Source organism: Myxine glutinosa, chromosome 2, assembly GCF_964187855.1.
Source record: "Myxine glutinosa chromosome 2, kmMyxGlut1.1, whole genome shotgun sequence".
Lineage (NCBI taxonomy): Eukaryota > Metazoa > Chordata > Myxini > Myxiniformes > Myxinidae > Myxine > Myxine glutinosa.
Window position 1 is genome coordinate 159,071,169 of NC_136262.1, and position 27,505 is coordinate 159,098,673.

The 27,505-nt window shown below is 42.8% G+C and overlaps 1 protein-coding gene across 2 annotated transcripts in view; it reads left to right on the plus strand.

Annotated features, from left to right (window-relative positions):
* The window catches only part of FANCI (FA complementation group I), a 129,749-nt gene that overhangs the window by 99,371 nt on the left and 2,873 nt on the right, over positions 1–27,505 (plus strand). For both annotated transcript variants that reach the window (XM_078771854.1, XM_078771855.1), the window contains exons 17-28: positions 8,860–8,977; positions 9,546–9,668; positions 10,438–10,506; positions 10,615–10,716; positions 10,915–11,115; positions 11,339–11,460; positions 12,281–12,439; positions 14,011–14,190; positions 20,992–21,158; positions 22,300–22,379; positions 24,093–24,209; positions 26,414–26,465. In XM_078771854.1, coding sequence (XP_078627980.1) covers positions 8,860–8,977; positions 9,546–9,668; positions 10,438–10,506; positions 10,615–10,716; positions 10,915–11,115; positions 11,339–11,460; positions 12,281–12,439; positions 14,011–14,190; positions 20,992–21,158; positions 22,300–22,379; positions 24,093–24,209; positions 26,414–26,465 — 1,490 coding nt within the window. The remainder of the gene's footprint in view (positions 1–8,859; positions 8,978–9,545; positions 9,669–10,437; positions 10,507–10,614; positions 10,717–10,914; positions 11,116–11,338; positions 11,461–12,280; positions 12,440–14,010; positions 14,191–20,991; positions 21,159–22,299; positions 22,380–24,092; positions 24,210–26,413; positions 26,466–27,505) is intronic.

Consider the following 27,505-nt stretch of genomic DNA (forward strand, 5'->3'; position numbering starts at 1 on the left):
ATGGCCGCCACTTTACATACAAAATTTAACGTTGTTGTAGTTTTGTTTGCTTTTTTTTCTGTAGGAACGGTGGTCGGAGCAACGAGCAACGGAGTAGATAGAAAGTAGATGCTATACGATTAGAATAGAAATAATAGTACACACCAAGTGATGAGGTCTACTAATTTTCCAAAATGAACAGCGCCACAGAAAGCAAAGAATGCGTTGTACACATGACAAGATCGGATGACGATGATCATCTGGTGAGCCCACAAAACTACACATCTTGGTTGACATTACTGGAAGCGGCTAAGGTTAGGAACCATGAACATATCATCAATATTGCCGAGGGGCTTGAGGGCAATGAAGTGCCAGAAATATTCTACCACCGAAAATGTAGGAGCCTGTTCACCATGAAACGAGATTTAAACATGCTAAAGAGGAAAGCCAATGAAGACACTGAATCTGAAGCAGGAGGTAGCAGCGCTCCCAAAAGGCCATGTAGGAGATCATCAGTAGAGAAAAGAGTGTATGATACGGAGTGCATCTTCTGTCGCAGAGACAAGTATGTGAAGGGGTCTCATACACGTGAAAAACTTTCACAAGTTGTTCAACTCAGAGCAGATGAAAGATTGAGAGAATGTGCAATAAAGAAAAATGATAAGGATATGATAGTGCTTACCAGTAGAGATATTGTGGCAGCAGAAGCGTGTTACCATTTCTCATGCTACAGGAATTACAACAGAGAATGTATACAGCCTGAGGTTGAAGGTGCAGATGGACCCGATGACACAGATGATTTTGCACAGTATCAGAGGATCGAGAAAGAAGCATATGCAAAACTTCTCACCTATATCAGAACAGACGTAATCCCAAACAAGACCATCATACCAGTCATGTCACTCACTGCTAAATTAGAAGAATACATGCTGTCTGATGGGATTGATTGTCTAACACAGTCCACAAAGAAACATGTTCATAGAACGCTTTAATATGAGCTGGGGAGTTCGGTGAAGATATTTCCAGATGACAAGGGAAAGTTGGTGATGGTACCAGACAATGTATCATTGGAAGATGCTGTCTTCCAAAATCAATGTCTGCAAAGGGAACTCAAAATATGGAAAAACAAAGTGAAAGACTCCAACAAGATCATAGATCAAACATCAGCGACAATTCGTACAAAAATCAAAGACGACATGAAACCCACACCCTGGCCATACCATCCATCAGATGCTGAGGATGTAACACCTATTCCATATGAGCTGGAGCGGTTTCTCATTGGGCTGCTAACTGGAGACCCGGCAAGTAAGGTTCAATCATCTAGGATAGCCACCCTGGTCCAGTCATTTAGTCAGGACATGATATATGCTGTGACACGTGGAAAGCACCAACCACCAAAACATATGATGCTTTCGTACGCAGTTAAAACTCTCACTGGCAACATCGAGATCATACGCACACTGAACAAGTTCAGACATGGAGTGTCTTATGACCAGCTAGAAGAGAATGACACAGCCCTGTGTGTTGAAAAGTTAGCAACAGAACTCAACCAGCAAGTTGCTCTTCCAACATCCATCAAACCTCATATCCATACGCAGGTGGCATGGGATAACATAGACAGACTTGAAGAAACACTAACAGGCAAGGGAACATCACATCGCGTGAATGGAATAGCAGTGCAATCCAAGATCTATGGACCGCTTCCTCCTCCCAAACCAAATCTTCCACCAGCTAAGAAACTCAAGAAGAGGACCCTTAATATGGAGTCCGAAGAGCTAGAAGTATATGTAGCTGGTGCACGTGTGGGTCCCCAGCCTCTCCAGAATAATGACAACTTTGTCTTAGACGCCAGAAAAGCATCCCAAGAGGCCAGAAGCAAGAATCTACTATGGGTCGTAGCAAGACAAACAACTACTGACAAGCAGACACTCCCAAGTTGGACTGGGTTCAATATCAAAACCAGAGATGAGGTGCCAATATCAGAAGATGTGGTTGGATATCTACCAACTATCAATGCACCAGCAACAGAGTTGACTACAGTATTCGATATCCTGAAACGATCAGAGCACATCAGGCAGAATCTTTCGCTAGAGACAATTGTAGTTGTCATGGATCAAGCGCTGTATGCAAAAGCTGCTGAAATAGCCTGGAAACACAAAGATCGCTTCTGCAATATCCTCTTGAGAATGGGAACATTCCATACCATCATGAACTTTCTTGGAATAATTGGAAAGAGATTCAGTGATGCTGGATTGAAAGAGGTGTGCATCGAATCTGGGATAGTAGCTGAGGGTTCGCTCAACGGAGTCCTTGATGGAAAACAATACAATCGTGCTGTTAGAACCCACAAATGTATCTATGAAGCTCTGATGCGACTGGTATGGGCAGAGTTTACACAATGGATAGATGATCATCTACAGCAGCAGAGTCCTACAATCGAGGCAGTCTTAGAAGAGGTCAACAAGATGACTGATGATTTAAACCAACAGGTATTCGACAGCCTACTTCAGAGTCCACGGTTTACAGAGTTGATGCAGCTATGGGCAGAATTCCTTGATCATCTTCGTCACAACAATGGACAGCTGTCAGGGTACTGGATGTCCTACATTGACATGGTAGAAGAGGTCCTTTTTGGTCTACTTCGTGCATCTCGTGAAGGAAACTGGGATTTACACCTCGGTGCAATAAGAGCTATGATCCCATGGTGTTTCGCATACGACAAGGTCAACTATGCGAGGTATTTGTCTGCATACTTTGCTCAGATGACGAATCTTCCAGAAACAAATCCAGATGTATATGAGGCTTTCAAGGAGGGGCACTTTTCTGTACAGTTGTCTGGTGATAATCCCTTTGGAAAAATACCAGTTGACCAGACCATTGAAGTTACAGTGAACAAGGATACGCAAACTGCTGGAGGCACAGCGCGGTTCAGCCTGAAAGCCGGAGCCATCAAGAGGTATTACATTACCGCAGAATACAGAAGTGCATTCCTTAGAAACCTGCGTAAGATGACAAAGGGTACCAAATCCCACCTTCACCATGCTGATCTACAGGAACCAAGAATGCAGAAAGATGAAGAAGCTGTCAGAAATGTTGTAAATCTTATCCAAGGATGGACCAACCCATTTGCGGAGGAACGGGAGATTCAAAGTATCTCCACTGCAAAAGTTGCCACCAAAGAAGTCGCCAGTGATCTAAAGAGGGCAAAAGAAATCGGCGAGAAGGCATACAACTCATTCGTAAAGGAGCGGTTGGAACAAGACCCACCTGAGAAGAAGTTCCACGACCCCTTCAAAACCCAGAGGCTTAAAACATTCAAAGACATGAACAAGAAACAGGTGGTTAAAGCAAGTGGAAAAGAGGTTATCCTCAAAGCTGACAGGTCGCTGTTTGGTCGCATCATAGTGGTGGCACAAGGACGCAACCTGCATATGGAAGATGTCCTCACCCATCCACTTGGTCCTGACCATGGTCCCTTTGTACACCCGATGGCCTGTTGCGGAAGACTGACAAGGCGAAACTAGCACACAGCTTGCAGAAGAACGTATCGGATTCAGCCGTTGATGAAATTCCAGATAATTCTGCTACAATAATAGACGGAATGAGCCTAGTCCAGAGGATAAGAGGAGACCAAAGTACTTACGGAGAAGTAGCAACCACAATCCTGGCAATGGCACTAAACGATGGAAGAAAGAGCAACCGGATAGATGTCGTCTTTGACGTGTACGTAGAGAACTCAATCAAGAATAGCGAACGATCACTACGGGGTGAAGAGACTGGATTCGAGGTGAAAGACATAACAAGTAGTCAGAAAATGAGGCAGTGGAGAAGCATCCTAACACGAATAAGCAACAAAACCCGTCTTATCTCATTCATCGTACATGAATGGCAAACAGACAAGTGCAGAGACAAGCTCAAAGGGAAAACCCTTTACGCAACCGTCGGTGACAAGTGCCACAAGATAACCTCCGAAGGCCATGAGGTGTTTCCAGAGCTCCAATGCCAACAAGAAGAAGCAGATGGAAGGCTTCTCTTCCATGCTGCCCATGCTGCTAAGGAGGGCTTCCCAGCTGTAGTAATCTCTTCAGAGGACACATGTTTTCATCATGTGTGTTGCTTTCCATGACAAGTTTGGAGCACCGTTATTCCAGAAGTTCCATTCTAAGACCAGACGAAGAGTAGTTGATGTGAGGAAAGTTGCTGGGTCACTTGGAATAAGTACATGCAGAGCTCTGCTTGGAATGCATGCATACACAGGATGCGACACGACGAGTGCTTTTGCTGGTAAAGGGAAATCAAGTTCCCTGACACTTCTAACCACTGACAGAGATGTAACAGAGATGTTCCTCCAAGTAGGTCAAGATTGGAATCTCTTTCCAGAGCTCATGGACCAGTTAGAGGCCTTCACATGCCGCATCTATGCACCCAAGACTCTATCCACCGAGGTGAATACTCTCAGATATCATCTGTTCTGTGCAAAGAAAGGCGAGATGGAGAGTTATCAGCTTCCACCATGCAGGGACTGCCTTGTCAAACACGCACAGAGGGCAAACTATCAAGCTGCAATATGGAGAAGATGCTTGGAGAAGGATCCCAAAGTCCCAAGTCCTGTTGGAAAGGGATGGAAGACTGTAAAGGTTGAAGGGAAAGATGAACTTAGAGTTGACTGGATGGATGGTCAGCCCGCACCTGACGCTATGTTGGATCTTCTCGCTTGCAAGTGTACGTGAAAGTGTGAGCTACCACGCTGCGTATGCTTGGTAAATGGACTCATGTGCACCGATATGTGTAAGCTGAAGGACTGCAATAATCGACCTTCAGATGATGATATCAACCAACCAGATACAGATGAAGATGAGGATGAGGACGATGAGGATTACTAAGCAATTGTTGAATGCTTGCTCAAACCTCATGCACAATACACAAAGAAATGTGAACTGAGGTGAACTAGACCAAAACTCAGTATAGGCTAAGACTCCAAGACTCGCATCTCTCTACAGCTCCAATGAGGGTCAGTCGCTCTTCAACTAACATTGTGGCTATATATTCAACTGTTAGCTTCAGCATGCTCTAAACACAGGTATAGGTATAGGGAGAAGTCATTCCACCGGTAAAATTGAAAGATAAAGTTGTGTTGAAACTTCATCTCAAACAGCATGTCAAAATGGGACCTCCGCAGCTAACAACAGCTGAAAGATGGCAGGCCATTGGTATGTGGACTGCTGGCAATTCCATGAGACAGATTGCTAACCAATTGGGACATCACCATACCAGTATTAGTCGTTTGATAAGAAAGTATCAACAAACAAATGATGTGAAGGACAGGCCTCGTACAGGAAGACCTCGCTGTACCACCCAAAGAGAGGATAGAGCTCTTTCCAGACTGGTTAGACTTCGTCCGTTTGCAACAAGCAATGCCCTTAAGAGAGCGTGGTTACCTAATCGACGATTCTCGCTGAAGACTCTTCGGAATCGCCTGCATTCTGCTGGGTATTACGCTCGGAGACCTATCAGACGTCCACTGCTTACAAGACAGCACAATCAAGCTCGGTTGGAGTGGTGTCGAGCACGGAGACGATGGAACTTAGCCAACTGGAGGAAAGTGCATTGGTCTGACGAAAGTCGCTTTCTGTTATTCCATACTGATGGAAGAGCACGTGCTCAAAGACACATTATGGAGCAGGTTCCGTTTGGTGGAGGCTCCATAATGATATGGGGATGTCTGTCCCATGACTAAGTTGGAGCTTGTGACAGTTAGAGGCAATCTTAATGGTGAACGGTATCGAGAAGAAATCTTGAACAGAATTGTTGTTCCTCATTTTGACGATCACCCATTGCTAACCAGGCCTATCTTCATGGACGACAACGCCAGACCCCATAGAGCCCGTGCAGTTATTGATTTCCTTCAGCAAGAAGCAGTCACCACACTACCATGGCCAGCAAGAAGCCCAGATCTTAACCCAATCGAGCATGTATGGGATTTTTCTGGGTATCCGAGTACGTCGGAGGGAACCTCCTGTACAGAACTTGCATGAACTTGAGCAGGCTTTGCATGAAGAATGGAACAGACTGCCACAGCGCCAGATTCAACGTCTCGTTCAATCAATGAGAAGACATGTTGTGGCAGTGATCCAAGCTAATGGTGGTTACACTCGATATTGACTGTGGCGGTGCTTACAGAGGCTATTGATGGTCATCTATTGATTTGGCGCCAAACTTTAGTTTTTGGCCCCTGTAACATGTTGCATTATTGGTTTACACTGAAACTTTTGTCAAGCATGATTTTGGACCAAAAACGCCCTTTTGCGAATGGCCTTGTTACAATCACATTAAACAGGAATGTGTCACCCAATTTTGTTCTCTTCATTGCGTTCCAACATCTGGACAAAATGTTGCACAAGATTACCCTACACCGCAACGAAAAGGTGCAAAAATTCATTGATACATTTCCACTATGTCGAAAATACGTGGTGGTGCGATACTTTTTTCCATGTGTATACTTGCAAATCTACTGAATGCCAGTTATTTTCGTGCATATTTTGTGCATAAAGTTGTTGCTATGATGGCAGCCATTTTGTGAAATTGGGCACCATATTGGATTCTTTCTTCTTGGATTAAAGTTCAGATGATGTATTTCATACTTTAAGAGAGTTGTAAAGTCTTAAACATCTCAAAACACAATGCTATTTGTTACAAATTCCTACAAGAATATGAAACATGGTGTTTTTAATAGAAAAACATGCATTTTGGCGGCCATTTTGAAAATGAGGTGATAACACCCATTTAGCTACATGGTTGAATTTGCTCTCACATATTTTCATATTCTAGGGGTAAAGACCTATCCAAAAATCAATATTAGGCTTACTCCCTCATTTTGGTACCAATGGACCCTATTTTGGGGGTCTGGCTGATGGCCTATGGTTCAACAGACCAGCAGCATGGAGATATCTGATCAATCTCACAGGAGCGACCTAGAGTTCCCTCACATCCAAGATATTGTGCTCTTGCCTACATGAAGCCAGGACTGCGCAGTCTTCCATGATGTGTTTTATTGTGTGGAGCGGCCTGGCAGTGTTTGCAGGTGTCAATGGTGTTGTCGAGTCTATGTTTGTTGGAATGTAAAAGTTGTGTGTGGTATCCACAGTGAAGGCGTGAAAGGTGAATACTATCAGACCTGGGGAGTAGTTTCTCTGTGTCATCGGTGGGTGGGGGTTTTGTGCCCAAGGTACTGTTTGGGCCCAGGTTCTTTATTACGCTTATGGTGATGTGGATGTGTTTTTTGTAGATTCCATTGTTTAATGTGGGGATATTACGAAGGATGTCATTGTAGTGTCTTTGGCATGGGTGATTGGGGTTGGCATTTGCCGTTGCAAGGAACTGTGCACCTCTCATGTCTAATTGGTCTTTGATTTTTAGCTGGGGGTTAGCTGGGGGAGGGGTGGTTGACCCTCCAAAATAGGTATTTGCTCTCTTCTCTGAAACTACACACACTATTTTGATGAAACTTAGCCACAAGCTGCATATCTGATACCTAACAAAGGTGTATTGACCGCATCTAAATCTGCGCTCATTATGGGGGAGGGTCTTTAACTCTGAGGGCCTTTCTCTCACTCACCGCAGGCAGGTAGGTGGCCTTTCTGTCTTCTATCGACTTCTCTCTGGCCTAGCTCCCGCAGCTCTGTCTGTGCTCTGTCCCCCAAATATTCCTACAGGTCGCACAAGATCTGTCAGCAACCCTCTTCTGGTGAAACTGCCAAAATCAAGACTCTCTGCTCACCTTCACTCTTTCATTCCTCTTTTCTCCCACCTTTGGAACAATCTCCCACCCTCGCTTCAATCCCACTCCTCCCTCCAGGTCTTTAAAACAGCTGTTCACCACCATCTCTTATCTTCCCCCATCCAAAACCTTGATCTTTTCTACCCCCGTTCCACCCCAGATCCACTTTTTTGAAATACCAACTTCTTTCCTGGAAGTCCTAGCAGTGTCCATGTGTTTTATACCTTCCCTCCCCACCTCCCCCCCCCCCCCCCCTTCCCATGCGCCCCTACCAGCCCTCTGCCTCCCACAGATCTCCCGATGTCCCTGTTCTCTACTGTTGTACTTGTGTGCTCCCCTCTCTCTCTCTCCCCATCTTGACTCCCAATCCCTTTATTATTTGTTTTATGTGTCCGTTAGTTGTTTTTTTTGATTAATGCTAGCTCTGACTCGAGCCTCAATCTTGTACACAAAAAACAAAAGTACTGTTTGTATGTTAGTGATGTCGTGTCTTTGTGGTGTTTGAAGTCGGTAACTGCGAGTGCCCTAAGTGTGGTCATCCCGGGTGTGCATGTTCTTTTTAAATGTCTGTGTTGTGATCTGAGATCACCCATCTCTGACCTCCATTTATCCAACACATTTTACACATGTGCTCAGGGTAATAATTAGATGACCCTGTTGGCAGGTGGAGATGCCATGATGGGAAGGTTTTTTTTTATTTTCTTGTTTTTTTTTTGGTGGGGTTAGAATGCTGCCATATATTTAATTGTAAGTTTGACCACCAGAAAAATTGTTCATTTGACCGCTGATCATTGTACGGATGACATCAGACATGTGGTTTGGATATTGCAATTTGGAATGCCTTGCAAGAACTAAATCTGGATTCTTTGGATTTTTTTTTTTTTTTATGTTATCGTTTTCTGTTCATTTAACTGACTTTGTACTTCTATTTGAACTTTAAATATTGTTTTCACCTCGACAGATCTTATGATATAACTATTTTTTGCAAGTTCTGAGATATCTGTACATCGTTTTGAGGCTGCTTTGATTAGCCCATCAAATATATTGGTCGTAGCATTTTTATCCCAACCTTCTTCACCACATGTGGCCTCAATCTTCTGCAGGGAGCTTGAGGCACGAAAATCCTCAGCAACGGGATTCCTGCTCTTGTTGAAAAACTTTAAGGTTCAAGGCAGTGTGCCATGCAGCCAGCCTGCCAGCCAAATAATCACAGACACCCAGGTAAGTTAACATCTTATCATTTTGATCAGGTATTCAGGGTTTTCAATAAGTTTTAAAGTAGATGGCCGGGTTAATTGAGACGACAGGTTGAGATGGTTTGGTCTTGTGTTGAGGAAGGATGAAAGTGACTGGTTGAGAAGAGTGATGGAAATGAATGTAGAAGGAAGTAGAGGACGGGGAAGACCGAGAAAGACTTGGCTAAAGATGGTGGAAGAAGAAATGTGGGCAAGGGGGTTAACAAGGAGAGATGCAGAAAATAGGGCAAAATGGAGAAGATTGTCATGGGGACCGCAAGGCTAACCCCCGCTCTTGCAGGGAAAATGGCTTTAAAATGCCTGTTGTTGTTGTGTTCGAATTTTTAAAGAATACCTCACAATGGCAGGTTTGTGGAAAAAAAAAAAAAAAAAGGTTTAAGATTGTCTTTTGTTATCCCCAATGATGATTTGAAACCTCCAAGGCAAGGCTTTCTTTAACATGGACTGTTTTATTACCTTTATAATCTTTCCACTGTTCAGTTCCATGATGCTTGGTATGTTTGGCACATCTGACGTGTGACATATGATATCAGCTGCAGGGAGCAATGCACGCAAAGTTAAATCCAGCAGCTAACGAGGCATTGTGCCTGGAGATACTAAGCAGTCTGCGGCGATGCCTTGCACAACAAGCGGATGTACGTTTGCTCCTTTACGAGGTACCAAATGCATTCATAAATGCTAATTTCAGAAAGGTGGCAGACGCTATCATTTCATATAAAATTTAATAAATTCTGCTTTTATAAATCATTACTTGATACCACTTATTTCAATTTATTTAATTACCAGGGGTTTGAGGTAGCACCTTTTCATATGCAGCTTTTTAGTTCCCAATCCAATTTGCTCTACAGTGCATTGAGTAAACCATCTCGTGTGTGTGGCATCACATGCATACCAGACTTGGGTACAAACACATTACCCACTTCATGAAGGTCATTTGACCACGTAGGTGGACTTTTATCAACAATACCACGTAGGTGGCCATGGAAATACAGGGTGAATCAGAATAATGTGTAAACACTTTGAGATGTTTTTCGTCTGCTCAAATGTGAGTTGATTATTTTCCATGTCGATCAGTCAGGGGTTTGCCTGCAAAAAAGAGGAATGTTAAGTGCTTGCCTTAACTATATTATGCAGAAATCTTCATACAAATTAATCATGACATCTATGAAAAACAGCACTTAATGGTGTTTATACTTTATTCTGATTCACCCTGTATTCTTTGATCTAGCTACTTTCCAGAAGCCTAAAATTGCATTATTATACTGTTTGTTACCTTCAGCCGGCTTTGATAACAATTCAGCTGTGTCCTAGTTACTTGTCCAGAACTGTACTCGTCTTCAGAATCATTTTGGGAATGAGAATCTGGAAAATTTCTCACTTTGTGGCTTGTTTTCTGTCGTTTTTCATTTATTGGTTCTTCCTTAGGGCCTTTATGATGTCTTGAAAAAGAATTCGCAGCTTGCTTCTCCCATTCTGCAGATGCTGTTACAACAGGTGATGTAGAAGAGTGCAATACATTTTGATAAACGCACTATTTTCTTTCAAAACCATTGCACTTCAGCAAAAAGTAATACTCGATTGTTTATTTTGTTGTTGGCACAGTTGCGACGGCATTTCGAGACAAGACAGGATATATTGCCTCCACTGTGCCTCGAGGGATGCATAACAAGACAGGGGGAGCAGGTGTTTTTACAGGAACCACTGGTAGGACATGGATCTCATTCTCATTACTCCTCTCAGACAAAATCTCATTCCTCCTGGTCAGACTTTAATCAAAAAGGTCTCTTCTTTTGGGTAAGATAAGGTATTGTTCAAATAAAAATCTACCAAATTATAATATTCTCGACATACTGTGCTGTTTCCTCATTACGTAACTGACCTGTGCACTCTCCTACCATTCAGGCACATCTACTAAGTTGTGTACAGGCATGTGTGAGGAAGTGGAAAGAAGTGCGGAGACAGGCCCAAGGAGAAGGGTGGTTTGAGGATGGGGATGGCGAGGATGACACAGGAGAAGGTGATAACGTGCTGCTCGAACTACAGGAGCTCCTGGATTCTATCAGCGTTCGCATGCTCAAGAGTGAACTCGAGGACTTTGAGCTGGTATGGATTGGGCTGTTTGGGAGGTGTAATTTCAAAGATCATGGACTGTGGTCATCATCATCATCCTATCATCCTATCTTGAGGTGTGTCTGAAATAACTTACTCTTCTGCACTGCAATACAAGGCACAACAAGATGCCACGGCACATTAAACAGCATTCCATCACACTCTCCTCGTGACAAAAAAGCTTGATGCATTTCCTGTCATGTGCTGACAATTGCAGGATAAGTCTGCAGACTTCTCACTGTCCAACAGTATTGGTGTGAAGAACAATATATACGCTGTTTTGGTGTTGGGAGCCTATGAGGTGCTTTTGGAGTACAACTTCACAGGCCCTGATATAAGGTAAATATCACAGCATGTACTCATTCATAAAAAGAGTGGAAGGGATTGAATCCTGGCAGAATACTCTTCTGATGCAATGCAATACATTGTGGGAGGAAATAATAGCAACTGTCACACAGTCCGAGCTGGTTGCCCGGTTCGGATCTGGTGAGTCGCTTAGCGACCACGTCGGCCCCACACCACAGAGATTTCCGGTTGGGTCCCGCACCCAACGTCGCATTACCGTATCGATTTAAATCTCTGTCAGGGCGAGTGACGCACTGAGGCAATCACAGGACAGATTTTATCTTTTGCCCGAGCATTTCTCTTTCCCTTCCTCTTTCTCTTCCTCTTTCTCTTCCTCTCACTTCCTCTCACTTCCTCTCACTTCCTCTTTCTCTTCCTCTTTCTCTTCCTATTTCTCTTCCTCTTTCTCTTCCTCTCACTTCCTCTTTCTCTTCCTCTTTCTCTTCCTCTTTCTCTTCCTCTCACTTCCTCTCACTTCCTCTTCCTCTTTCTCTTCCTCTCACTTCCTCTTTCTCTTCCTCTTTCTCTTCCTCTCACTTCCTCTCACCTCCTCTTTCTCTTCCTCTTTCTCTTCCTCTTTCTCGTTCCTCTTTCTCTTCCTCTTCTAGTTTTCCTCTCTCTCCTCTCTTTTACCCCTTTGAGTTTTTTTTCTTCTTGTTATGGCCCCAATTGCATTGCATACAAGTATTTGTATTTTATACAGCCATTGAGCCATCGTAGTACATTTGTTAAACTTTTTGGGCCATGTGAATGCTTAAGACAAGTTGATGAAACGTCTTATGTTGTTAAGAAGTTAATTATTGTCCAATGACAGCATCCAACAGTCTGAGCAAGTCTTGGGACTCTTCAAAAGGTACCAGCAGTTGGCAGAGCTATTAAAAGAAAAGGTGGCTAAAGGGAAGAATGCAGCCAAGTCGCCACGCAGTCTTCTCTCGCTCACCTGCATCGGCTCGCTTCTTAAAGCACTTTTAAGGTGAGCTTGGCCTGTCTACCCTCTGGGCTCATAGCTATGTTTGCATACTGTTGTATTTTCAACTTTTGAAAAATTACAAAATGTGTACGGTATATTATCAAAATGAGTTATATTGTCAATAGTGAGGTTTTCTCTTCATTCATTGTTTCTACAGGAGAGATGGTGTTTTTACCTCTTGCATATAATGTACCCCATAACGTAGCCAAGTAGATCTAAAGTTTAACCCAAAATGACTGAGGGTGCGATTATACAACCCAGATGTTCCTTCTGCAGAGAAACATACAGGATATGGCATTCAATTGCCATATCCTGTATGTTTCTCTGCATGTTTCTCTTGTCTTTATCAATGATCTCTGGACTCTCTGGAAAATCCTCTCTATCTCTTTGCTGATGACTCCACTCTCTGCCGCTCCATTCCTCTTCCCTCAGATCGGCAGTCTGCAGCCTCCTCACTCTCTGAAGACCTGGACAAAATCACAGACTGGTCAAACAAGTGGAACATGTCTTTCAATCCTGACAAATCTCACACTCTTACTATGTCTCTCCGAAAAGATCGACTGGACAACCCTCCCATCTACTTTCTCAACAATCCTCTCCAAGAAGTTCTGTCGCTCAAGCTTTTGGGTCTCACTATCTGCCATGATCTTTCTTGGGAAAACCACATTTCCAAGCTGGCCTCCAAAGCCAGTCGCCGACTGGGCATCCTCCGTCGTGTGAAGTCCTTCCTAGGCACACCTGAGCTCCTCACCACATACAAGGCTTTCATCCGCAGCTCAATGGAATACTGTTCTCCCCTATGGGCTGGTGCTCCTGCCTCACACCTAGCTCGGCTTCACGCTGTTGAAACCAAAGCTTTCAGAATCATTGGAATGTCCCGCGATGAAGCTATCTCTGAGGGCCTTTCACTCACTCACCGCAGGCAGGTAGGTGGTCTTTCTGTCTTCTACCGACTCCTCTCCGGCCTTGCTCCCCCAGCTCTCTCTGTGCTCTGTCCCCCAAATATTCTTACAGGTCGCACAAGATCTGCCAGCAACCCTCTGATGGTTAAACTGCCGAAATCTCGGCTCTCTGCTCACCTTCACTCTTTCATTCCTCTTTTCTCCCGCCTCTGGAACAAACTCCCACACTCCCTTCAATCCCACTCCTCCCTCCAGGTCTTTAAAACAGCTGTTCACCACCGTCTCTTATCTTCCCCCATCCAAAACCTTGATCTTTTCTACCCCCACTAATTCACCCCAGATCCACCTTGTTTGAAATTCCAACTTCTTTCCTGGAAGTCCTGGCAGTGTCCATATGTTTTATACCTCTCCCACCCCCCCCCCCCCCTTCCCATGCCTCCCCACCCAAAGCCCTCTCCCTCCCACAGATCTCTCGATGTCTCCATGTCTCTCGGTCCCTGCTCTCAAATGTTGTGTTTGTGTCCTTCCCCCTCTCTCCCCATCTTGTCTACCGCTCCCGATGTTATTTGTTTTATGTGTCAGTTTGTCTTTGTGTGATTAATGTTCGCTCTTTCACGAGCCTCGATCTTGTATACAAAAAAAAAAAAAAAATTTAGCCTGTTTCTTTTTCAGTGAGATCAATGATGAGGTTGGCCCAGGCCTTGTTCAATTGCAAGGTTATGCTGCCCTCCAGCGTCATGTAGTCATCACAGCGCTGCACAAACTTCAACAGGCTGAGGAGACTGGCCAGGTGGACGGGCCTGATGGACAGAATGTGGCCAAACTGTTCACATTCATTTGCTCAGCTGCTAGGTACAATGAGGTTATGGGATGTGTGTGTGTGTGTGTGTGTGTGTGTGTGTGTGTGTGTGTGTGTGTGTGTGTGTGTGTGTGTGTGTGTGTGTGTGTGTGTGTGTGTGTGTGTGTGTGTGTGTGTGTGTATTAATACAATCGGACCCCGCTATTCTTGGTATTCGTGGTTGATAAATTGCAACCTGCTTCTCTATTCGTGGCCCTATGTCCAGTGTAGTCGTGGTTTTTCGCGGGCGCAATTTTTTTTTCATGAGCTCCGAACATGACACATTTATAATTAGAACAATGCGACTGTGTCACCAATATGCCGCCGCCTAGTCCCACAACGGGTAGATGCCATCACTGTGCATATGTATAGGTTGGGGATCACGTTTGTGAAGTTTTGTGTTGATCGGATAAGGTTCGTTTTTCTATCCAAAATGGCTGCCAAACCACGTGACCTATGACATCATTTTCAAACTATATGCAACAGTGCTGTTAGATGATATTTGTAAAATTTGCATTGATAGGGTGAGCGGTTGCAGAGATCTAATTATTTAATATTTTCCTTCAATCCAATATGGCTGCCAAACCATGTGACCTATGATGTCATAAATTTAATATTTCAATAGAAATGGGTCATAGATCATGTGCATGCAATTTCATATTTTTAGGAAATGCAATTTGATTGAAACATTTTTGGCTGGTATACCACTTCACCTATTATGTCATCATTATCATGCTTTTGTTCCCCATTGGGAGTACTTGACAATGTGCCAAGTTTCAAATTTTTCCATTCAACGGTTTCTGAGAAATAGTTTTTTAATTATTTGCTTTTAAACCAAGATGGCTGCCATACCACGTGACCTATGACTTCCCAATTGTCATGAAAACATTCTGCATGGGTGTCACTCCTACCCTGAAAGTTTTGTCTCAATCGAACATATGGTTGCTGACAAAAATGAGGTTTAGCCTGTACAAACAGACGGAATGACGGACAACCTGAAAACATAATGCTTCCAGCGACTTTGTCGGCGGAGGCATAAAAACCCATCTTTCACCAGCCACGCACAAAGCACTTGGACATATGCAAAAACATCTTCCATGAGCAGCGAGCATGCTCTGCTTCTTCATTCGCGGTGCTATGCTTTGTGTTTTCACAGCTTTTGCGCGATATCCCGTCATTCACACTGTGAAGAGCTTCACATGATCTCCTGTCATTCACACTGAACAGCTTCACATGATCTTCTGTCATTCACACTGTGAAGAGCTTCACATGATCTCCTGTCATTCACACTGAACAGCTTCACATGATCTTCTGCCATTCACAATGAACAGCTTCACTTGATCTCCTGTCATTCACACTGAACAGCTTCACATGATCTCCTGTCATTCACACTGTGAACATCTTCACGTGATATCCTGTCATTCACACTGTGAACATATTCACATGATCTCCTGTCATTCACACTGTGAACATCTTCGTGTGATATCCTGTCATTCACACTGAAGAGCTTCACATGATCTCCTATCATTCACACTGTGAAGAGCTTCACATGATCTCCTGTCATTCACACTGTGAAGAGCTTCACATGATCTCCTGTCATTCACACTGTGAACATCTTCACGTGATATCCTGTCATTCACACTGAACAGCTTCACATGATAGCCTGTCATTCACACTGTGAACATCTTCACATGATCTCCTGTCATTCACACTGTGAACATCTTCACATGATCCCCTGTCATTCACACTGTGAACATCTTCACGTGATATCCTGTCATTCACACTGTGAAGAGCTTCACATGATCTCCTGTCATTCACACTGTGAAGAGCTTCACATGATCTCCTGTCATTCACACTGTGAAGAGCTTCACATGATCTCCTGTCATTCACACTGTGAAGAGCTTCACATGATCTCCTGTCATTCACACTCTGAAGAGCCTCACATGATCTGTCATTCACACTGAACAGCTTCACATGATATCCTGTCATTCACACTGTGACCAGCTTCACATCATCTCCTGTCATTCACACTGTGAACAGCTTCACTTGATATCCTGTCATTCACACTGTGAACAGCTTCATGTGATATCCTGTCATTCACACTGTGAACAGCTTCACATGATATCCTGTCATTCACACTGTGAGTAGCTTCACATGATATCCTGTCATTCACACTGTGAACAGCTTCACATGATATCCTGTCATTCACACTGTGAACAGCTTCACATGATATCCTGTCATTCACACTGTGAACAGCTTCACATGATATCCTGTCATTCACACTGTGAGCAGCTTCACATGATATCCTATCATTCACACTGTGAACATCTTAACATGATATCCTGTCATTCACACTGTGAACAGCTTCATGTGATATCCTGTCATTCACACTGTGAACAGCTTCACATGATATCCTGTCATTCACACTGTGAGCAGCTTCACATGATATCCTGTCATTCACACTGTGAACAGCTTCACGTGATATCCTGTCATTCACACTGTGAACATCTTAACATGATATCCTGTCATTCACACTGTGAGCAGCTTCACATGATGTATCCTGTCATTCACACTGTGACCAGCTTCACGTGATATCCCGTCATTCACACTGTGAACAGCTTCACGTGATATACTGTCATTCACACTGTGAACAGCTCCATGTGATATCCCGTCATTCACACTGTGAACAGCTTCACGTGATATCCTGTCATTCACACTGTGAACAGCTTCACGTGATATAACCTGTCATTCACACTGTGAACAGCTTCACGTGATATAACCTGTCATTCACACTGTGAACAGCTACACGTGATATCCTGTCAGTCACACTGTGAACAGCTTCATGTGATATCCTGTCATTCACACTGTGAACAGCTTCACATGATATCCTGTCATTCACACTGTGAACATCTTCACATGATCTCATGTCATTCACACTGTGAACATCTTCACATGATCTCCTGTCATTCACACTGTGAACATCTTCACGTGATATCCTGTCATTCACACTGTGAACATTTTCACATGATATCCTGTCATTCACACTGTGAACAGCTTCACATGATATCCTGCCATTCACACTGTGAACAGCTTCACATGATATCCTGCCATTCACACTGTGAACAGCTTCATGTGATCTCCTGTCATTCACACTGTGAAGAGCTTCACATGATCTCCTGTCATTCACACTCTGAAGAGCCTCACATGATCTGTCATTCACACTGAACAGCTTCACATGATATCCTGTCATTCACACTGTGACCAGCTTCACATCATCTCCTGTCATTCACACTGTGAACAGCTTCACGTGATATCCTGTCATTCACACTGTGAACATCTTCACACGATATCCTGTCATTCACACTGTGAGCAGCTTCACATGATGTATCCTGTCATTCACACTGTGAACAGCTTCATGTTATATCCTGTCATTCACACTGTGACCAGCTTCATGTGATATCCTGTCATTCACACTGTGAACAGCTTCACATGATATCCTGTCATTCACACTGTGAACAGCTTCACATGATATCCTGTCATTCATACTGTGAACATATTCACATGATATCCTGTCATTCACACTGTGACCAGCTTCACATGATACCCTGTCATTCACACTGTGAAGAGCTTCACGTGATATCCTGTCATTCACACTGTGAACAGCTTCACATGATCTCCTGTCATTCACACTGTGAAGAGCTTCACGTGATATCCTGTCATTCACACTGTGAACAGCTTCACATGATATCCTGTCATTCACACTGTGAACATCTTCACATGATATCCTGTCATTCACACTGTGAACAGCTTCATGTGATATCCTGTCATTCACACTGTGAACAGCTTCACATGATATCCTGTCATTCACACTGTGAACAGCTTCATGTGATATCCTGTCATTCACACTGTGAACAGCTTCATGTGATAGCCTGTCATTCACACTGTGAACAGCTTCATGTGATATCCTGTCATTCACACTGTGAACAGCTTCACATGATATCCTGTCATTCACACTGTGAACAGCTTCATGTGATATCCTGTCATTCACACTGTGAACAGCTTCACATGATATCCTGTCATTCACACTGTGAACAGCTTCATGTGATATCCTGTCATTCACACTGTGAACAGCTTCATGTGATAGCCTGTCATTCACACTGTGAACAGCTTCACGTGATATCCTGTCATTCACACTGTGAACAGCTTCATGTGATATCCTGTCATTCACACTGTGAACAGCTTCATGTGATATCCTGTCATTCACACTGTGAACAGCTTCATGTGATATCCTGTCATTCACACTGTGAACAGCTTCACATGATATCCTGTCATTCACACTGTGAACAGCTTCATGTGATATCCTGTCATTCACACTATGAACAGCTTCATGTGATAGCCTGTCATTCACACTGTCGCCATCTTCACGTGATAGCCTGTCATTCACACTATGAACAGCTTCATGTGATATCCTGTCATTCACACTGTGAACAGCTTCATGTGATATCCTGTCATTCACACTGTGAACAGCTTCACATGATATCCTGTCATTCACACTGTGAACAGCTTCACATGATATCCTGTCATTCACACTGTGAACAGCTTCACATGATATCCTGTCATTCACACTGTGAACAGCTTCACATGATATCCTGTCATTCACACTGTGAACATCTTCACATGATATCCTGTCATTCACACTGTGAACAGCTTCATGTGATAGCCTGTCATTCACACTGTGACCATCTTCACATGATATCCTGTCATTCACACTGTGAACAGCTTCCCATGATATCCTGTCATTCACGCTGTGAACAGCTTCACATGATATCCTGTCATTCACACTGTGAACAGCTTCACATGATATCCTGTCATTCACACTGTGAACAGCTTCACATGATATCCTGTCATTCACACTGTGAACATATTCACATGATATCCTATCATTCACACTGTGAACATCTTCACATGATATCCTGTCATTCACACTGTGAACAGCTTCACGTGATATATCCTGTCATTCACACTGTGAACAGCTTCACATGATCTCCTGTCATTCACACTGTAAACATATTCACATGATATCCTGTTATTCACACTGTGAACATCTTCACATGATAGCCTGTCATTCACACTGTGAACAGCTTCACGTGATATATCCTGTCATTCACACTGTGAACAGCTTCACATGATATCCTGTCATTCACACTGTGAACAGCTTCACATGATATCCTGTCATTCACACTGTGATCAGCTTCACATGATATCCTGTCATTCACACTGTAAACAGCTTCACATGATATCCTGTCATTCACACTGTGAACAGCTTCACGTGATATCCTGTCATTCACACTGTGAACAGCTTCACGTGATATCCTGTCATTCACACTGTGAACATCTTCACATGATATCCTGTCATTCACACTGTGAACAGCTTCACATGATATCCTGTCATTCACACTGTGAACAGCTTCACGTGATATCCTGTCATTCACACTGTGAACATTTTCACGTGATATCCTGTCATTCATACTGTGAACATTTTCACATGATATCCTGTCATTCACACTGTGAACATTTTCACGTGATATCCTGTCATTCACACTGTGAACATTTTCACATGATATCCTGTCATTCACACTGTAAACAGCTTCACATGATATCCTGTCATTCACACTGTGAACAGCTTCACATGATATCCTGCCATTCACACTGTGAAGAGCTTCACGTGATATCCTGTCATTCACACTGTGAACATTTTCACGTGATATCCTGTCATTCACACTGTGAACAGCTTCACATGATATCCTGTCATTCACACTGTGATCAGCTTCACATGATATCCTGTCATTCACACTGTGAACAGCTTCACATGATATCCTGCCATTCACACTGTGAACATTTTCACGTGATATCCTGTCATTCACACTGTGAACAGCTTCACATGATATCCTGTCATTCACACTGTGATCAGCTTCACATGATATCCTGTCATTCACACTGTGAACAGCTTCACGTGATATACTGCCATTCACACTGTGACCAGCTTCACGTGATATACTGCCAACAACACACTGTGAACAGCTTCACGTGATATACTCCCATTCACATTGTGAACAGCTTCACATGATATCCTGTCATTCACACTGTGAACAGCTTCACATGATATCCTGTCATTCACACTGTGATCAGCTTCACATGATATCCTGTCATTCACACTGTGACCAGCTTCATGTGATATCTCGCCTTTCACACGTAAACAATGTTTTGCGGCATGCTTCATGGGATATCCCACAATTCACACTGTGAATATCTTCATCTGATATTCCATCATCTGCATAACATGTCATCCTTGTGAGTTACTGTACAGAATGAAAACGCTCCACAGTATATATTAGTGCAATTAGCTGTCTCCCTTTTCCCCATTGAAACAATGGCACGGCATGCATTCGCAAACTTTCATCTCAACTCGTGGGATTTTTTTGGACACTCGTGGGATTCACGGATTATCGTCAATATTTGCGGGATTTGTTTCAATATTTGTGGATTTTGCCTCACCATTCGTGGTTTCCTCCTCAACATTTGCGCATTTTCGCAATTCGCGGCACTTTCCAGGAACATATCCCCCACGAATAGCGGGTCGAGGTGTATTTCACTAAACCTCCCAAATGATCCTGATGTCTGTGTGTGTAAAAAGAAAAGTGTCAAATATTGCCTCCTTGCCCTGCTAACAATAATTCTGCTACTTTCATTGTATAACGTAAGCCACTTTAAAAAATAAAAACAAAACTAAGTTGATGATGTTGGATGCCAAACAGGACAATGCTTTGGCATTACACGTCTGTGCCTGCTAGCACACAGTCAACTGCACGGAAAGACAAAAGCAGGCCTCTCAACCTACTTTGCCTCGAAGGCCTTAAGAGAGCCTTTGGAGCAGTGCAGCACCGCTTTTCGGAGAAGCTTCCACAGTTCTTTACTGCCATTGGTGACTGCATACAATTCATTTTATATTCCATACACGTTTTGATTTTATAAATGTTATGTATTTATATGTAGTTGGTCTTTTTCTGATCTTCATGAATTAAATAAATGTTTGCTTGTATTGACCAGCATTGCAATGCTTCTACAGCCCCTCAGTAATCCATAATCGCCTGTCTTTGGCTGGAATACCTATTTATCCTGTCTCTATTGTTGATTTGCTGCATGCATTGTCCATATAATAACCAAAACAAATAGCCAAATATGTTGTTTTATTCAAAATGTGAGTTACTTTTCCCTTGCAGAGATGATAGATGAAAAGCAGTCTATTTCAAAGATTGCTGCTTTTAAAGCAACTCTTCTGCGTAATGCTGTTGATTACAAACACGTAGAATGTCTTGCAAAGCGGATTTATCATTATAAATGGTGTTTATTAACATGTGAATTATTTTGAAAAAGGCAGAATTATTATGCTCCGGAAGGCAGAATTCCATGTATCCTTGTGCTTCAGCCTCCTGTTCAGAGATACCAAGTACGTTTGGGCTGTTAGATTTAACAGACTTGTGGGGTGAAAGACTAGCACTAAAACCGGCCCACAGAGGGGAGTCATAGTCCATGGTACTGCAGACGAATGACTCGCCCACTAGAAGTTTACCACTGGAATGTTTACCAGATCTTCACCAAAATCGAATCGATCCATAGTTATCACACACCCAGCCTCTCCAAAATTTCTTCCAAATCCTTCCAAATCCTTCCATAACCTTTTGAGATATCCTGCTTACAGGCAGACAGACAAACAAACAGACAGTGAGGGATGAAAACATAACCTCCGTCCACCTTCGGTTACGGAGGTAATAATGTTGATGTAAAATTTTATTTTGTAAGCAGGATATCCCACACTAAAGTGTTAACACAATGTAATATAGCGATATTTTGCCCTTTTCAAGACAAGTCAAATCTCCACTGCCCAATGTTGCACCAAGCTTTCACGGTGAGCGGTATATGTAGCTCAGAGTTTTGGCTGTGAGTGATACCAAGAGTGCAACACAATTAACCTTTTTAAAGTCAATGAAATAATTTAAATTGATGGATTAAACTTAAACTTTTCCTGTTAACGGGACATTGTGGAGCTTATGTGTTCCATGCAGATCTCAGTCGAGAAGCCTTGAATGATGTTGCCGATGTGTGTGTAACAGAACGAGCAGCTTTTCACATCCGACAGTTCCAGGTACAAACAGACAGGAATTGTGAATCTTTGGAATGAGGCCTTGTGCAATGAGAAGTCAACGTACAGCATTATTCAGAAGCCTACACATATGACCAATCAATTGTCATTCAACTATTATAGTTTTTAATATGTTCACTTTGCTTACAATGCAAATTACATGGTGGTGAGGTGGTAAGAAACCTGCGACCCTGAGGCCACTAGGCCGTGGATAACTTCGCGGCCCGATGGGTTGTTAAGCAACCGCAGATGCCAATTGCGATAATGATGTCCAACAGGGTCCTCACACCTTCAATCAATGTCGTGTGACCCTAACTGGGGCACCCCACCCTCAACGCCCACTTGTCTACTTATTACAGCCGAGCGAACCATGGGGTGGACGTCAGCTCAACCAGCCGAGTGAATCAGTGGGGTACAATCATATTGTCTATCTAATACGTATACACTTTGTCAGACCAAAAACTATATCAGTCTATGAAGGAATCGGACAAACGAGCAGGTTTGAAAGTACAGTTTACCAAGCAATTAAGTAATCATGTATTTACAATCAGCAATCAATGAGCACAAGCATGTATTTACAAGAACATTATTTAATACCACACATTTACAATCGATATTCACAGCAAGCACACACAGCGGTCAAAGACACGAAGAGAAATTACCCTAGTACATAAGCCTCTTGCACAGTGTTACTTAGCTCCAGACACAAGCGAAAGGTGCCATCAATCATCCAATTGTGGCATATATAGAGCCTCGCAGCTATGAATACACCATTAAAACCAAACAGAAGACAGGACAAAAAACAATAACATGCAATGAATTATTTATTGATTGATTGCAACGCAACATAAGAAACCTGTGACCCTGAGGCCACGAGGCCACGGATTGATTAATTATTTAATTTTTCCATTCATTACCTATTTCATTGATGTTCAAGGTACAGCTTTGGATGAAACACTGGTGGTTTAGGTATGCCATTAGCCAATTGATTAAGAAATTATTTTACTATTATTATTTATTTATTTTAATTATGCAATTAATTAATTATTGAACACCTCTCCCTCCCAATACCGTCTCTATATGTGCTGCACGGCGGCATCACCAAGCGGTGTAGGCGCCCCAGCGATGCCGCTCGCTGGAGGATATGTTCTTTATTTATTTGGCATGGGGGCGGTGAACTTTGTATCTGTACTTGTTGTACACCACTCCCTCCCAATTCCATCTCGATGTACTGCATGGAAGCATCGCTGGCTGCCCTAGGCATGCCACAGCAATGCCACGTGCTGGAGGATATGTTATTGATGTATTTGGCATGGGGGCGGTGTATCTTGAATGTATCTGTACTTGTTTTGTTTTGTTTTTTCATTCTGAAACGCTAATTACAATACAGTATTTGCAAGCCTTCTGAAAAGTTAATCACCTCATTGAAAGGTTAATCATTGGAAAATTATCTAACTTGTCATTTCCATGTGGAAGTGACATTGCACAAACACCATAACACTGTGACGGTTCCTTCGTTGTAGCAAATGAAGACCTTTGTTAAGTGATGAATAGGCCTAAATTAAAACATTTGTTGTAGCGATGTAAAACACCTTTGTTAAGCGGGGGCTTCATTTGAATGTTCTCAATGTAATGTTCTCAGCCATGGGTATTTTTTTTATTTATTACGGATGAGAGACATGATTGGGCCTTATGTATTGCATATGCTTGTGACAGCGCTCTGTGGTGGCACACCTGAGCAGCAGAGAAGATGATGGGAACCCACGGGAGATGATTGTCCTCGTGGAGTTGGTGGCCGCATTGACACAGCTCCTGGAGCCCGGAACAACTGAGGTGCAAGCCCTGGCATATCTTGCACCGTGCATTACTGACATTAAATTGTTAAAACTCATGGATATGTTGTGTGGATTTCAACAAAGAACCATCTTAAATGAGCTCACTAATATTTTTTACACGCCAAGGCATTCTGTACTCGTGCACGAAATATGCACATTGCACAAGGAGGTTTGTTGCAGGAAGAGTCCATTCAGCCATTCCATTCAGAAATTTTTCCAAAATGATTAAAAATGAAGTACAGAAATTTCTAATTTACACAAGTATTCAACCCCCTGAATCAATAATTCGTAGAAGCACCTTTGGCAGCGATTACAGCATCAAGTGGCTATTTTGGCTATTTCTGCATTAGCTTAGCACGTTTGGATTTGGGGAGTTTCTACCATTCTTCCTTGCAATGAGAGATTGTGAGATTTGCTCTGATTTGATTTGATTGTGAGATTTGGACGTTAAATTTGCTCAACCTCTGTCAAGTTGAATGGGGAGTGTCGGTGAACAGCAATCTTCAAGTCTTTCCACGGATTCTCAATGGGATTCAAGTATGGGCTTTGGCTGGGCCACTCAAGGACTTTCATGTTCTTGTTCTGAAGCCATTCCAGTGTTGCTTTGGCTGTATACTTGGGGTCATTGTCCTGTTGGAACGTAAATCTTCATCGCAGTCTCAGGTCTTTTGCACTCTGAAGCAGGTTCTTCTTAATGATTTGCCTGTATTTGGCTCCATTCATTGTCCCCCTATGCTTACAAGTCTGCCCCTGCCACTGAAAAGCATCCCCATAGCATGATGCTGCCACCACCATGCTTCACGGTAGGGAAGGTGTTATATGGGTGATGAACTGTGCTCGGCTTCCACCAGACGTAGCACATTTGCATTCAGGCCAAAGAGTTCAATTGAGTCTTTTGCCTCATGCTATCAAAGTTTTTCACCTGCCTTCATGCAAACACCAGGCATGCTGTCATGTGACATTCTCCCACAGATTGTCCTGGTGATTATAATTTGACAAAAACGAATGGTTTGAGTTGTAATTGTAAGAACCCACATTTATTTACCGACACCGAATGGGTGGGAAATGTAAAAGACTGATACTTTTTCTTTTTAAATGTGGTCAACCTAACCGGTTCTGCAAAAAAAAATTGCACTCGGGTATCTTGTCTGGACATTTCCATTTGATTTGACAAAAACGAAGAAGTCAAATGTTAGACTTCAGATCCGGCCTCCAAGTGTGAGTCAAATAGGGCTCCCCATGCATGTTGCAATTGTTGCATGCATGTATGGTACATTAGCAAGTGCATGCATTGAAGTCCCTGCCGAGATAATGCAATGGTTTTATGTTATTTGTGAAGAGGATGGTAAGCCATGTGAAATTGCATGCTTTGAACAACAGGCTTTTTTTCTTTTTTTTCTTTTTATGCAAGGTCAAAGGCTCAAAATGGAACTGTCACAAACACACATGGCCACACTAACGAGACAAATACTTAAAACAGCCATTTGAGTTTGTGGGAAGTGCCGCTTATTATTAGGATACGCTTGGTACCAGAGAGGTCACAACAATGGCATCACAACAATGGTGCTGCTTTTCTCACCACACTCAGTAGGGCATTTCCTCAGGAGGGATTCACTCGACATGAATACCAACCGATGGGCATTATCTATGCTCTACCCTTTTAAATCCTGTGTCAAGCAAAACAACAGCACGTACCATTTTTAGGTCATCTCATCTCGATTCTTGAAGAGATGAACTTATAAAATGGGTTGTGATGTCCGGATGTCTGTCCGGCCGGCCGTCCATCTGTCCGTTAAATTTTTGCTATTTTTCTGCTCCTCCCTTATCGCCAAGCTGATATTGTTCTGAAACTTGACACATTAATACAAGACAGTAACCCACACAATTACTCAGGCTTCAATTTTTGGATTTCAGATCATAGGGGCTCCGGGGGAGAGGGTAGGGGTGGGCAGGGGGAGGTCCGCCCAAACTTCGGATTCCTATCTGGCCGTTATCTACTAACCAATTGCTCAAATCGGATACAGCCATTCTACTCGATGGCCCACACAATCGCTCGGGTTTCGATATTTCGATTTCAGATCATGGTGACTTCCTGGGGAGGGAGGGTGCATTACCCCCATGCTACCACTGTACTTATGTGTTCATATTTTGCAAAGCACATTATTGCATGCTTGATTGTTCTTCCTTTGCTTTTGAATGCAGTTGGCTCAAGCTTTGAACTGGACAACAAAAATCTGCAAAGAGAGCAATGCAGGTAAGTGAGGATTGATACAGTGAAAAGGATTGTGAGGGAATAAAAGTGAGAAGTTTTTCCACATTCAAACTCCACTTTAATGCAGAAACACTCAAATATGATGTTACTGGAGAGATATTCAAAGCATATTGACTTCTTTCTCACCATATTCTTGTGTTTTCCCAATCTAATTTAGTTTTTATTCTGCTTCCATCACAACTCCCCGATCGACATTTTTCACACAACCTCCCCTTTTTTCTTTTCCTAACTCTCTTTTTCCAATATAGACCCACCCTCCACCCCACTGTCCCATTCGTGTATGTGTGACTGTACTTGAGTTGCTGTGTTGTCATGATTTACACCAATCATAATACAAACAATTATTTTGTACTAATTTATTTGTGGTGTTTGTGATATTGCATTTTTTATCAATTTAGGTTGAAAAAAATAAAAATTCAAAAATAACCCCTCAGCACATACACACAGGAGGGGTAGGTGCAGACTGGAAGTTTGGGACGATTACACCTCACCACCACGTAATTAAAAACACCTCACCACCACAAAATTAAAAACACCTCAATACCACGTAATTAAAAATAGCTCACCACCACTAAATTAAAAACACCTCACCACCATGTAATTCAAAACACCTCACCACCACAAAATTCAAAATACCTCACCGCCTCGTAATTAAAAACACCTCACCCCCACGTAATTAAAAACACCTCACCCCCACATAATTCAAAACACCTCACCACCACGTAATTCAAAACAACTCACCACCACACAATTCAAAACACCTCACCACCACGTAATTCAAAACATCTCACCACCACGTAATTCAAAACATCTCACCATCACGTAATTCAAAACAACTTACCACCAGGTAATTCAAAACGGCCCACGGGTATCAGCATCACCCATGGGTCCTAAAATCCTGCTCTGCCGCTCTTTCACACCCTCTCTATTCTCTTCATCCTCTCTTTTGCTCAAGGTCATCTGCCATCAGTTTGGAAATCAGCCAACATTACCGCTTTACACAAAAAAGGTGCAAAATCAGA